This window comes from Mercenaria mercenaria, chromosome 17 (assembly GCF_021730395.1).
Source record: "Mercenaria mercenaria strain notata chromosome 17, MADL_Memer_1, whole genome shotgun sequence".
In the NCBI taxonomy this organism is placed as follows: Eukaryota; Metazoa; Mollusca; class Bivalvia; order Venerida; family Veneridae; genus Mercenaria; species Mercenaria mercenaria.
This window is the reverse complement of record NC_069377.1, coordinates 15586888-15601441: the sequence shown is the minus strand read 5'-3', so window position 1 is coordinate 15601441 and position 14554 is coordinate 15586888. Positions and strand designations below refer to the sequence as shown.

Below are 14554 nucleotides of genomic sequence, written 5' to 3'. Positions count from 1 at the left end.
TAGAGTTATGTTTCTTGATGTACAGTGTCCACTTATGATGGTGAAAAACTGTTGCAAGTTTTAAAGCAATAGCTTTGATAGTTTATGAGAAAAGTTGACTTAAACATAATACTCAACCAAGAAAATGATTTTCTAAGTCCAAAAGGGGCAATAATTATTGCAAAAAGCAGGATGGAGTTATGTTGCTTGCTGTACAGGGTCAGCTTATGGTCACAATAGCCTAAATAGTTTCCCCTATATATTCTATATAAAACTGACCTTTTTCAAAGAGCTACCAAACATAGCTAGACCCATTTCAGAGAACAAATCCTTACCTCATTTTAAAGAGTTTTGATAAAACTGATATAAAATGAAGAGAAAAGTAGGTGTCATGTATCTTCTAAGAAAGATTTCTCTGGTCACATTTACTTACTGTAAACTGACATCAAAATCACACTGCTGTGACCTGGAAGTACTACTCATACTAAAATTGAGCTTGACTTCACCAAATAGAACCTGCTCTCCCATTTTTCCTACCAAAATGTCAACAATACATCCACAATGAAATGCCTCAATTTAGATCTCTGTTGCCATGCCAAGTGAAAAATTAGTGTTCAAATACCTGGCAGCCATTACGCGACTAGACCAGATGGCTCCCACGCTGGTTCCTTTAGTTTAGTTAGGCCTATAAGAAAAGCTGTTTTTCTGTAATAGTCTCAATTTCATTTGTATAGTACCAGTAACACATCTGCATGAAAAATACCAAGTTTCAGCTTGATTAAATCAGTTTTCCAGGTTTTATGGCATTTTCAGTAACGCTGGTCCCTGCGCCAATTTTCCTTCAAAACTGATGTCGCGACATAATTTTTAACCAGTTCTTGTAGCCAGAGCTGGTTTTTGCCCTATTTCATAAATTTTCACCATAATTTGCAAGCAAATTACACATTAACACTTTGAAATATACCAAATGTCCCCTCTGAAAGGTATAGATGGGCATAATTTAGAGAGCAAATTTGCATTTTTTTTAAAAAAATACCCCCAAGACAGTGAAAATGTGATTTTTTGGTTTTTTTACCATTTTTTGCAGCAAAATTTCAATGAAATGCTCATTTTATACCAAAATCTGACCAAACTAGTTCATTTATATCAATATCTGGACAAATCTCATTTTTTGCCCACATTTTCTTATAGGTCACAATAGCCTAAATAGTTTCCCCTATATATTCTATATAAAACTGACCTTTTTCAAAGAGCTACCAAACATAGCTAGACCCATTTCAGAGAACAAATCCTTACCTCATTTTAAAGAGTTATGATAAAACTGATATAAAATGAAGAGAAAAGTAGGTGTCATGTATCTTCTAAGAAAGATTTCTCTGGTCACATTTACTTACTGTAAACTGACATCAAAATCACACTGCTGTGACCTGGAAGTACTACTCATACTAAAATTGAGCTTGACTTCACCAAATAGAACCTGCTCTCCCATTTTTCCTACCAAAATGTCAACAATACATCCACAATGAAATTTAAACAAAAACTAGCCTCAATTTAGATCTCTGTTGCCATGCCAAGTGAAAAATTAGTGTTCAAATACCTGGCAGCCATTACGCGACTAGACCAGATGGCTCCCACGCTGGTTCCTTTAGTTTAGTTAGGCCTTATGATGGTGAACAAGTGTTGCAAGTTTCAAAGCAATAGCTTTGATAGTTTAAGAGAAAAAGTTGACCTAAACATAAAACTTAACCAAGAAATCTGATATTTTCTAAGTCAAAAAGGGGCCATAAATCTTGCAAAAAGCAGGACGGAGTTATGTTTCTTGCTATACAGGGTCAACTTATGATGGTGAACAAGTGTTGCAAGTTTTAAAGCAATAGCTTTGATAGTTTAGGATAAAAGCTGACCTAAACATAAAACTTAACCAAGAAAACTGATTTTCTAAGTCCAAAAGGGGCAATAAATCTTGCAAAAAGCAAGATGGAGTTATGTCTCTTGATGTACAGGGTCTGCTTATGATGGTGAACAAGTATTCCAAGTTTCAAAGCAATAGCTTTGATAGTTTAGGAGAAAAGTTGACCTAAACATAAAACTTAACCAAGAAATCTGATATTTTCTAAGTACAAAAGGGGCCATAAATCTTGCAAAAAGCAAGATGGAGTTATGTTTCTTGCTATACAGGGTCAGCTTATGATGGTGAACAAGTATTCCAAGTTTCAAAGCAATAGCTTTGATAGTTTAGGAGAAAAGCTGACCTAAACATAAAACTTAACCAGGCAACGCCGACGCAGACGCCGACGCCGACGCCGACAACCGCTCAAGTGATGACAATAACTCATCATTTTTTTTCAAAAAATCAGATGAGCTAAAAAGGGCCATAACTCAGCTAAAGTCCTTGACCTAGTTATGTAGTCTTGCCTACATATGTAGACTAAGATGGTAAACAAGTGGTCAAAGTTTAAAAGCCATATGACACACAGGTTAGGCAAAATATGGACTGGTATGAAAAAATTAACTGATTTCCAAGTCCAAAAAGGGCCATAATTCAGTTGAAATAGTTGACAGAGTTATGTACTCTTGCATACAGATGGAGATCATGACCATAAACAAGTGTTTAAAGTTTCAAAGCCACATGTCAAATAGTTTCGTCAAAAGGATGACTTGTACGAAAACTGAACCGATTTCCAAGTCCAAAAAGGGCCATATAGAGTCATGTACACTTGTCTACAAGTAGAGATTGTTATAATAAACAAGTGCTCCAAGTTTGAAGTAAATATCTTTGATGGTATACAAGGTATTACATAAACTTTAACCAATGCTGACATGAGTAGTATAGCTTACCATATTCTTCTGTAAGTCGAGCTAAAAATGGTTATCTCCCTTTGTAAAAGTTTAGCACTACAAATATTTTGCACATACTTTAAGAACACATCAGGGTGAGCCATACAATCTGCAAACAGTTCTAACAATGATCGTCTCTCCAAGATAAATGTTGGTAACACAACCTGAAAAACCAAATACATGCTTCAACAAGGATAGAACAAGAAGCTGCGTTCAATAAACGCTTGATGATCCCGGTGGCATCCTTGTCGATAAAAAGCAACGTAAGTCCAAAACGAGGTCAAGGTTAAGGTCAAACTGCGGTCAGGTGATGTGTGAAGATGAAGAATGGTCACGGATTACATCTGCATTAGTATCAAGTCATTCTAGTAAGGGGTTTTGATGCTAGACGAAACGGTCCCATTTGGTTAACCAAGAGATGGCCCATATAAAGCAACCTAAGTCCAAAATGAGGTCAAGGTCAAACTTAGGTTAGGTTATGTGTGAAGATGAGAAATGGTCACAGGTTTCATCTGCATTAGTATCAAGTCATTCTAGTAAGGGGTACTGATGCTAGACGAAAGGGTCCCATTTGGTTAACCTTGTACGGACGGACAGACGAATAAACGAACGGACGGACGGACAGGACAATCACTATATGCCTCCCGCATCAGTAGATGCCGGGGGCATAATAAACAGCCCACATTAACATAAAGGTGTATTTGCATTAGTGTGAAAGCTGCTGTCTGTATATTTTATAACAAATAATTATGGTTTAACCTTTTTGCTAATATTCATGTAATGTAGTTTACCAAGCTATTTAGCATACAGTTTATCAATTCACCAAAGTCAAGTAATGCAAAACTAAACTCAATCTGCTTTATCATAGCTAATTTATTTACCACGAATTTTAATAAGAATTTCAAAAGGTAAATAAGATATAAATTCAGTCACTATAAGAAAGTACAGGGCATTCTCATCAAAGCTAGAGAATTAAGCCATCAAAACACAAAAAAAGAGAACTTTTAGATCTATACAAACGTGTCTGGCTAACTCAGCCAAGCTCTTTTTGAATTAACAGGTTGGTTCTTTAACATGGCCTGAGTAGAGGAAAGCCAGCAAGAGAAATATTACTAAGTCAATGTTTTAATTTCAGTCTTGAATTTGGTAAATATTACCTTCGGATAGGTCCAAGCATAAATGAAATACAAGAAGCAATCTAGAGAATGTTATGATCTTTGCTATCTTTAACAGTAACTGAATATTTCAGGCGTTTTTACCTTGGTAAGGTCCATGCCTAACTTCAGCTGTGATAATAGATGTAAAATGATAGATTTATGTTCTTCCATTCCTTCAAGGTCTTTGTCCTTATATTCTCCCTCATCCTCCAACTCTTCCTCGTGATTTATTGGACCCTCTGAAACATGATCAATTATTTCTTGCATTTATCAATATTTTCAGGTCACATCTGGAAATTGACGACCCATAGGTGTCTTAGCAATCAAAATCAGTTAAAAATTTGTATGCTGAATCTTTCAATGTGATTATTTGTGAATAGAATCTGAGTAGAAACAAGCCATCCTGCCTTGAAATAACACATTAACCATTTTTCTACATGGTTTTCAATACGAAGGTGCACATGAATAATCACTCGCTGCATTATCCTTATTATTGTTTTAATCTTTATACCTGGCAGAGAACTTTCCGGTAGAATAAACGGAAGATCTGCAGCAGACGTAAAACTACCGGTAGGGGAAGGAATGGAATCAGCAATACTGCAAGTTCTTGTGTCAAGACGAGGACTTCTGAAATATAAAATCACAAACTGAACAAACTGTCTCAGGTTTTTATGTACCACGAGATATTAACTAAAATCATTTTTGGCCCACTGAAATATATAAACGGTACAAATTAACAGATTAAATCTCTGAAGCCATTTAAGCCAAAGAAGCATTGGCAGGAAGAAACACTGCAATTCCACTAGCGATCTTTTAAAAAGTCAATAAAATTTTCATAGAAAATTTGTTCAATGAAAATGTATATTCAACAAATGTGTCATTCAAAAATATTAAGAAAGTATCTATCACAGCATCTCTAGAGTAAACCCTCAATTCTTAACTCCTCAAATCTCCAACTTTATACAATTATATCATTTTATAATTGTTACATAATGATGGTTCCCATGCTACAAAATCTTTTATGATGTGTGAATAAAAATTTTCTCAAAATGATGCAAAAAGCTGAAGCTACAAAAATGTAGAATCTTTGTCTCCAAATTATTCCTTATTGAATTTCCTGCTTAATGTTGCAATTTTTTTCGTACATTTTTTGTTTGACATTTTTATTGATCAAATAAGGCTTTCAAAATGGAAGAGTGTGTCATTTTTGCAAAACATGTTTCGGGCAATTTAATGATGAAGAAAAAAAAACACCTGAAAATGTAGGTTCAGTATTTTGAAAAATGACCATCGATAATTGATGCAGTATTGTAAGAGGATGAGAAAAGTAATATTTTCCATTACATCTATAGCTACCAAAGTTCATGTATAGTGCATTCACAATATAAAAAGTATGAAAAGTTTGCTGAAAGTAAAGACGCTTGATATTCAGGCCTGACTTCAAATTTATCTTCATTATACTATCCACTGCAAAAAGGGCTAGCATATTACATTATGTATTGTTTTCACAAGATCTGATACTGTTAAATGACTTCATTTTGTTGCTATCAAATTTTGTGGCTTTGCTAAAATTCTAAAATTCAATTTATAGAATTGTAAAAGTTTAGTGTTCACTGGACTTCCTTGTATGACTCAACAACAATATCCATGAAAATGATTTTGCTATACCATTTATCTGCACTTTAAGCTTTATAACAGAATGGAGGTATGTAACAGTAACAGAAACAGAAAATTGTTGGTCAAAATTTCAAGCACCTGTTATTAAAAGATTATCACATACAAAGACAAAAACAACACTTACATGTCTACAGATGCACTAGTAACTGAATGGACGGACGGTAATACACCATAAGCCTCCTACAAAGCAAACGATAATCCAAAATATTGAAAAAGTTCCAAATAATAAAAGTACACCATAACATTCTCATACAAAAATCTTGTCATACAGCAATCATTAAGAAACTGTAAACCGTGAAGTATATATTCTGGGAGAAAAAAGATATGTAGAATGCAATATTTTGTTATTCATTACACAATTTTTAAGGCTACTACTAGCCTAATAACGCATCGATCTTCTAGCATAATAAAATAGGGTTATTATAATAGTAGCTTGATCTGGGATGCTGTATTGGCTTGAGCGCTGAGTCTGATCCGACCTTGCAAAATTCACAAGAGCCGAATACTAAATCCCAGATCTAGCTACTGTTATATAGATGCTTTTATTATATACCTCTACCTTTTTGTTTGTTGTTCTGTTATTGAACGAAATCTTCAATGTTCATCGATATTAAAATGAAACTAAGTGAAGTTTTTATGTGCGCTATTTATAGAACTGTGTCAGGTCATGTATATTAATGAAAGTAGTCTGGCAGCATACAATACAAAAGGTATATAATAAATTCCAATCTGTAACAAGCTAGTTGATTTACAAAATGAATTTTTCATTTTTTGACATAAAACTGACTTAAAAGTTTCATATGAGTAATTTCATAGCAGTGCTATCTTCCTTACAGTGTATCTTTCAATGAAATCCTATGACAACATTATACAAATGTGTAAGTATGATAAATTTCACAGGAAACATACACTTAGAACATGAATTGTCCGATAATATTTTTGCCCGAGGTCCAATGGCCAATAGTTTTGAACATTAATTAGCAAGTCATTTAGTAAGTGTTTCATTATGTGACAAAATTAGTTATTTTTTCAAGTTTTGAGTTTAGCCAAATAAAAACCACATAGAAATGTGTTGTACTGTAAAGATTTGCCACAATGATACTTTCATCATACACACTTCATTTACTACTTTTAATGAAATCAGCTCCATTTTCAATAAAACATAAACACAAACAAGGGCAGACATTTGTTAGTACTGGACCACATCTGGGTGACCTTGACCTTTAATAACAATATAATTCAATGTCATTGCCATTTTTGGGGAATATTTTGCACATTTGCTAACATAGCTGGAATGAATTCATTTATATCTAAACAATTCATATTTAGCAACAAACCATACACTCTCAATAAAAGAAAAATAGCTCGCATTAAAATATGTTCAATGTTAAAACATACTTTCATTAAATCTGTTTTAAATTTTAGAAATTTCTTATTATATGATGAAATTTTTGGCAGTTCTAAACATCCTATTTCTAAGTATTTACTAAAGTACAATGCTGACGTTAGGGTCAGTTTGAATATGATATTCTTTGCTTTAAAATTAACCTTTAGCCTGCTGTCGACAAGTTGTTTTGCACTGTTCGCTATTCAGTCAGTAAATTTTCAGTGAACACCCTTTCAAATAATAAAAGGCATTGCCGAAATTGAATGATGGACCAGTCCATTTTAGAAATTTAGCAGGGTAAAGGTTAAAGCATCATGCAAAACTGGAGTACAGTATAAAATTTCAATCATATAAATGCAAAATAAACTAAAGCTATGACAGAACATGATTTATACCCCACAATAAATATGTGGGGCATAAATCACGTTCTGTCACAGCTTAAATATCACAAGAAATAAGTTACTGTCAAACGACTCCAATAACTCTGAAATGTTTGGACCAGCCGTGAATGACAGTCGCATGCATTTATATTTCATAGTGATTATGTGTATGAAGTTTCAAGAAATCCCTCTAAAAGTGTAGAAGAATACAACACTATCTTTTTTTTATTTTTTGACAAATGAGCCGCACCATGAGAAAACCAACATAGTGCACTTGCGACCAGCATGGATCAAGACCAGCCTGCGTATCCGCACAGTCTGGTCAGAACTGTTCGCTTTCAAACCCTATTGCAATTAGAGAAACCATTAGCGAACAGTATGAATCCTGACCAGACTGGACAGATGCGCAGGCTGGTCTGGATCCATGCTGGTCGCAAATGCACTATGTTGGTTTTCTATGGTGGCTCAAATGCATTTTTTTGCAATGGACTGCCCGACTGTAAGATTACTACATTGCAGAGTATAATTATTAATTATCTGATTATATTTGTACATTTCTTAATGCACATTATTAAATATATGTCATGTTTTTATGGATCGGACAGAAATATCTGTCCCGAGGGCACCTGCGCAATGGGCGGTAACGAGACTTGCCGAGTTACTTCCCATGCGTAGGTGGCCAAGGGATCCGATTCATGAGCACATGACTGATATTATTTCTTGCATATTGTATACATATAAGCTTATTGTTCTGACAGATTATTTTTCTTGCATACCACATTTTACAAATAATAAAATAACAAAGCAAATAGAAATACTTTGTAACCCTCTTTCTTATAGTAGAGTATGTACATAAAGCTCCGGGAATTAACATCCGTAAGCAGAAGTGACATCATGACGCTTCAGTGATGCACAATAACAAAGTTCCACTTCAGTTTTATCATTTGTAACCGAACGGTATGTCCTTACTGTAAAATAATGTATTTTGAATAAAAAATATATACTTTAAGGAATGGAAAGAAACTACCAAAGGTACCCGATTTTTTCGTATTTTAGATAAACAATGCATGAATCGCTAGTTGTCATTAACAGCACGAGAGTCATCTGGCATGGGGGTGCCAGATGGGTTTTGCCGGCATGGGTAAAATCACCAGAAACGCCAGTCTGGTGTGCAAGAATATACAAATTGTTTTATTTCCACTGTGGAATTTCCAAATTTTTAATTCATTCGATATAAAGTTGGTTATGCACGGTATGACCAAACTGCTCTCTACAAATTACAATTTGATCCAATTTCAAAATTTCATCGTATAAAAATAGATTGGTGGCATGCTTTTTAAACAAATATGCAAAATTTAAGCTACGGTAATTTATGTAATGGTAAAATCTCAATTATGATGATTTTTTTTTTCAATTAATAAAATAATTATCCACATTCTTTGATGCAGAAATCAATTCAATTTAACTTTGCATACTTGTAAATTAAATCATTTATTCTATATAATCATACAAGATCTAGGTTATATACACATATCTTTTAAGTAACATGTCTAGGAATAAAACCAGTCTTCAGAATTCCTTGGAAGATGTCATTTTACCTGTAAACATTTCATTATTTCACAATCACCTAATTTCTGCAATTCCCAATAATAATAATTAATAACAAGAGCTGTCCGTAAGACAGCCAAGCTCGACTATTCGAAATATTGTCCCAGAGGCAAGGAAAATATTACCTAAAAAGGTTAAATAAAAAGAGTTTAATTCAAAAAGGGAATAATTTGACCAAATGCATATCAATTATGGACTTCTGCTATCAACATATTTATAACCCCTAAGGCACATGTGAAGTTTCAATCAAATTCTGCATTAGTTTTGAGATAGAAACTCCATGTAAAACTTTAACCAGAATTTCAAAGCCAAAAGGACTAAATGTTTGCCCAAATACATGCCAGAGTTATTGAACTTGATTCCAGTGAGTAGAATTGATCTAGCAAAAGAAAAAATAAGTTTCAATCTATATGCTCTTAGTATAGCTGTATTACTTTGCATGCACATAACTTTAACCAGAATTTGCTAAGTCAAAAGGGCATATTGGCCAAATGAAGGTCCAGTGTTATGGACTTGCTGCTATCAACTAGTTTTATAACCCTGAAGACATATGTGAAGTTTCAAATCAATATCTGCATTAGTTTGGAGATAATAAGCTTGCATGTAAAACTTTAACCAAATTTTCACAGTCTAAGGGGGCATAATGTGCTCAAATACATGTCGAGTTATGGGACTTGACCCAGTGAGGTTGGTAATTGATCTAAGCAAAGAAATAATTTTCAAATCTATATGCCTTTTAGAAATAGCTGTATGTACTTGCACCCAAATCTTAACCAAATTTTCTAAGTCTAAAAGGGGCATAATTTGCTCAAAAACAGTCAGAACTTATGAACTTGACCAAGTGAGGTTTATGGTCTTGACCCAGTGAGGTTGGTAACGATCTAGCAAAAGAAAAAATAAGTTTCCAAATCTATAGGCCTTGTAAAATAGCTGTATGTACTTGCATCGCAAAACTTTAACCAAAATTATTCTATCTAAAAGGGGCATAATTTGCTCAAAAAACAGGTCAGACTTATGTGAACTTGACCAGTGAGGTGGTAAATTGATCTAAGCAAAAGAAAAATAAGTTTCAAATCTATATGCCTTTTAGAAATAGCTGTATGTACTTGCACGCAAACTTAACCAGAATTGTCTAAGTCTAAAGGGGGCATAATTGCTCAAAAAACAGGTACAGACATGAACTTGACCAAGTGAGGTACAATTTGCTCAAAATACACTGTCAGTGTTTATGGGTCTTGACCCGTGAGTGGTAATTGATCTAGCAAAAGAAAAAATAAGTTTTAAAAATCATATGCCTTTTAGAAATAGCGTATGTACTGCACGCAAAGACTTTAACCAAAATTTTCTAAGTCAAAGGGGGCATAATTTGCTCAAAAAAACAGTCAGGACTTATGGAACTTGACCAGTGAGGTGGGTAATTATTGCTAGCAAAAGAAAAAATAAGTTTCAATCTATATGCCTTTTAGAAATACTGTATGTACTTGCACGCAAAACTTTAACCAGAATTTTCTAAGTCAAAAGGGCATAAATTTGGCCAAAATGAAGGTCAGAGTTATGGACTTGCTGCTATCAACTAGTTTTATAACTCCAAAGACTTATGTGAAGTTTCAAATCAATATCTGCATTAGTTTTGGAGATAGAATACTCGCATGTAAAACTTTAACCAGAATTTTCAAAGTCCAAAAGGGGACATAATTTGCCCAAAATACATGCCAGAGTTATTGAACTTGATCCAGTGAGGTTAGTAATTGATCTAGCAAAGAAAAATAAGTTTCAAATCTATATGCCTTTTAGTAATACTGTATGTACTTGCATGCAAAACTTTAACCAAATTTGCTAAGTCCAAAAGGGCATATTGGCAAAATGAAGGTCAGAGTTATGGGACTTGCGCTATCAACTAGTTTTATAACCTGAAGACACATGTGAAGTTTCCAAATCAATATCTGCATTAAGTTTTGGAGATTACTAACTTGCATGTAAAACTTAACAAAATTTGTCACAGTCTAAAAGGGGCATAATTTGCTCAAAATACTGTCAGAGTTATGGCTTGACCCAGTAGGTTGGGTATTTATCTAGCAAAAGAAAAATAAGTTTCAAATCTAGTATGCCTTTAGAATAGCTGTATGTACTTGCACCCAAATCTTTAACCAGAATTTTCTAAGTCTAAAAGGGGGCATAATTTGCTCAAAAAACAGTTCAGACTTATGGAACTTGACCAAGTGAGGTTATGGGTCTTGACCCAGTGAGGTTGGTAATTGATCTAGCAAAAGAAAAAATAAGTTTCAAATATATATGCCTTTTAGAAATAGCTGTATGTACTTGCACGCAAAACTTTAACCAAAATTTTCTAAGTCTAAAAGGGGGCATAATTTGCTCAAAAAACAGGTCAGACTTATGGAACTTGACCCAGTGAGGTTGGTAATTGATCTAGCAAAAGAAAAAATAAGTTTCAAATCTATATGCCTTTTAGAAATAGCTGTATGTACTTGCAACGCAAAACTTTAACCAGAATTTTCTAAGTCTAAAAGGGGGCATAATTTGCTCAAAAAACAGGTCAGACTTATGGAACTTGACCAAGTGAGGTATAATTTGCTCAAAATACATGTCAGAGTTATGGGTCTTGACCAGTGAGGTTGTAATTGATCTAGCAAAAGAAAAAATAAGTTTCAAATCTATATGCCTTTTAGAAATAGCTGTATGTACACTTGCACGTCAAAACTTTAACCAAAATTTTCTAAGTCTAAAGGGGCATAATTTGCTCAAAAACAGGTCAGACTATGGAACTTGACCCAGTGAGGTTGGTATTGATCTAGCAAAAGAAAAATAAGTTTCAAATCTATATGCCTTTTAGAAATAGCTGTATGTACTTGCACGCAAAACTTTAACCAGAATTTTCTAAGTCCAAAAGGGGCATAATTTGGCCAAAATGAAGTCAGTTATGGGACTTGCTGCTATCAACTAGATTTAATAACCCCAAAGACATAGTGTAAGTTCAAATCAATATCTGCATTATTTGGAGAAATAACTTGCATGTAAAACTTTAACCAAATTTTCTAAGTCTAAAAGGGGGCATAATTTTTCTCAAAATACATGTCAGAGTTGGGCTTGACCCAGTGAGGTTTGTAATGGATCTAGCAAAGAAAAAATAAGTTTCAAATCTATATGCCTTTTAGAATAGCTGTATGTACTTGCATGCCAAAACTTTAACCAGAATTTTTCTAAGACCAAAAGGGGCATAATTTGCCAAAATGAAAGTCAGAGTATGGGACTTGCTGCTATCAACTAGTTTTATAACCCTGAAGACACATGTGAAGTTTCAATTCAATATCTGCATTAGTTTTGGAGATAGTAACTTGCATGTAAAACTTTAACCAATTTTCTTAGTCCAAAGGGGCATAATTGCTCAAAATACATGTCAGAGTTAGGACTTGACCCAGAGAGGCTGGAATTGACCTAAAAAGAAAAATAAGTTTCAAAGCTATATGCCATTAATTGGATGCTGTATGTACTTGCATGCAAAAACTTAACCAAGGTGTGACGCCGACGCCGACGCCAGGGTGAGTAGAATAGCTAGACTATTCTTCGAATAGTCGAGCTAAAACTGTAACCAAGCATGGTGACAGGACCAAATACCATCAAAATACCAGGGTATCTAAGACACAATCATTGACACAGGTAACCATTACAGGACTAAAGCAGGGACATGGAAATAAAACCAAATTTTTACTTCTATTTACAAAGATTACTGTTTACAAGTACTATGCACTTATGGTAATAAGTAACTTTTTTATGAGGTTCACAACATTTTGCAACTTATTCAAGAAACCAAACTGGTGTCCCTGAATTCCACACCAGTATGTACACATGTCTACAACTTGTAAGTGACAACTTCCCACATTTACAAGTTACTGACAACTTCCCCATTTAAATCTGAGGTGGAAGACAACTCACTTAATACATACTGTCTTCTGTCAAATTATCAGGTCACACTGCTTGGGGATCAAACTTGCAACCTCTCAGTTGACAGTGTTGAGCTTGATCTACTGAGATCTACAAAAAGTGGTGAGTTGCTAACAAACTTCTGAAATTCTGTATTATTTTGTATATAATCATCCTTCATTTCACATACGGTAAATATAATTCCCATAACAAACACTGGCCAGTGTTGGTTTTTTGTTAGGTTTAATGTCACACTGACACACTTGCATGCCACACAGTGACTTTCCACTGGGCATTATTTCAGATACAGGCAATCATCGACCTTCTGTATGAAAGAATGCTACACCCCAAGGAAGGTTTCGAACCCACAGATGCAAGAGGCTTGTGACAGACCATGGATGTTTGTACTATTTGCATGCTTATATGGGTGTCCCTAACTGACAATTTCCTCTAAATACAAAATGTGAAGTTCATGTACAAATAATGTCATACATACAATGCTTCACACTAAATTTAAATTGTCTTCAATTACAGTTGTACTTCAAACATTTCTCTATATGCAATTACAAACAATATTGACAATAAACAAGAGCTGTTTTCAAAACATATTTGCTCCCTCTCCCAAGATGTCCTGCCAATGGCCTTATGACCTAAAAACAAATGGGGGTCATCTACTGACTACAGACAACCATCCAATGAAGACTGATAGTCATAATGTGCAGAAACCATTTTCAGTCTAGAAGTTTCTTTGACCTTCATCTTTGACCTACTGATGTCCTAAATGTTATAAGTCATCTACTGATCACAGCCAATTATCCTACAAAGTTGTTTGACTGTTGTAGCCCAAAGCATTCTGTAGTTATTCAGCAGATCATCAGTCTAAAAGGTAACTTTGACCTTGACCTTTCACCTACTGACCCCAACAAGAATATGGATCTTCTACAAGCCACAGAAAATCATCCAATGAACTTTGACAAATGTAGCCCAAAGTGTCCTTCAGCATTTGAATTGAAACCCTTTTCAGTCTCGTATCACTGTGACTTTGACATTTGACCTTGTGATCAACAAAGAAAGAGGGGTTATCTACTCATCCAAAGGTGATCAAGCCATGAAGTTTGACCATTGAAATACAAAGTACTCTCACGTTACAAAGGGAAAACCAAATGGTCTTACACGTGACAGACAACCAACAGACAGATAGACAACAAGAAAAAAATTTAACCCCTCTTCTTCAAAGGTGGGTACAGTGATAAATCAAACCACATTATGCAATCTATCTGAACACAAGATGCATGCAAATGATTCCAAAAAATCATATAACTTTTCAAACAAAAAATAATAATAATAAGCATAACCATTCAAGGGTAACATAATTACTGGTACATTCAAATGAATGTCTTACCTTTTTCTTCATCATTTTCTGTAGGAAAGATTTGTTCGATAAATATTTTCAATGGACATTGTTTCTAGAACTTCAAGTTCCTAAAAGTACAACTGCTTCTTTAAAATACTAAAGTATTCTGACTACTCGTTTGCATGTATAGCTGGTAAGGCAAGATTGTTTGCATGTATAGCTGGTAAGGCAAGAC

General features: G+C 34.3%; 1 protein-coding gene across 9 annotated transcripts in view; it reads right to left on the bottom strand.

Annotated features, from left to right (window-relative positions):
* The window catches only part of LOC128550317 (oxysterol-binding protein-related protein 11-like), a 68710-nt gene that overhangs the window by 21157 nt on the left and 32999 nt on the right, over positions 1-14554 (bottom strand). For 7 of the 9 annotated variants that reach the window (XM_053529141.1, XM_053529144.1, XM_053529145.1 and 4 more), the window contains 5 exons: positions 14368-14385; positions 5776-5831; positions 4486-4601; positions 4077-4213; positions 2896-2981 (listed from right to left, as the gene is read on the bottom strand). In XM_053529141.1, coding sequence (XP_053385116.1) covers positions 2896-2981; positions 4077-4213; positions 4486-4601; positions 5776-5831; positions 14368-14385 — 413 coding nt within the window. The remainder of the gene's footprint in view (positions 1-2895; positions 2982-4076; positions 4214-4485; positions 4602-5775; positions 5832-14367; positions 14386-14554) is intronic. The other 2 variants (XM_053529142.1, XM_053529146.1) reach the window with 1 other exon arrangement.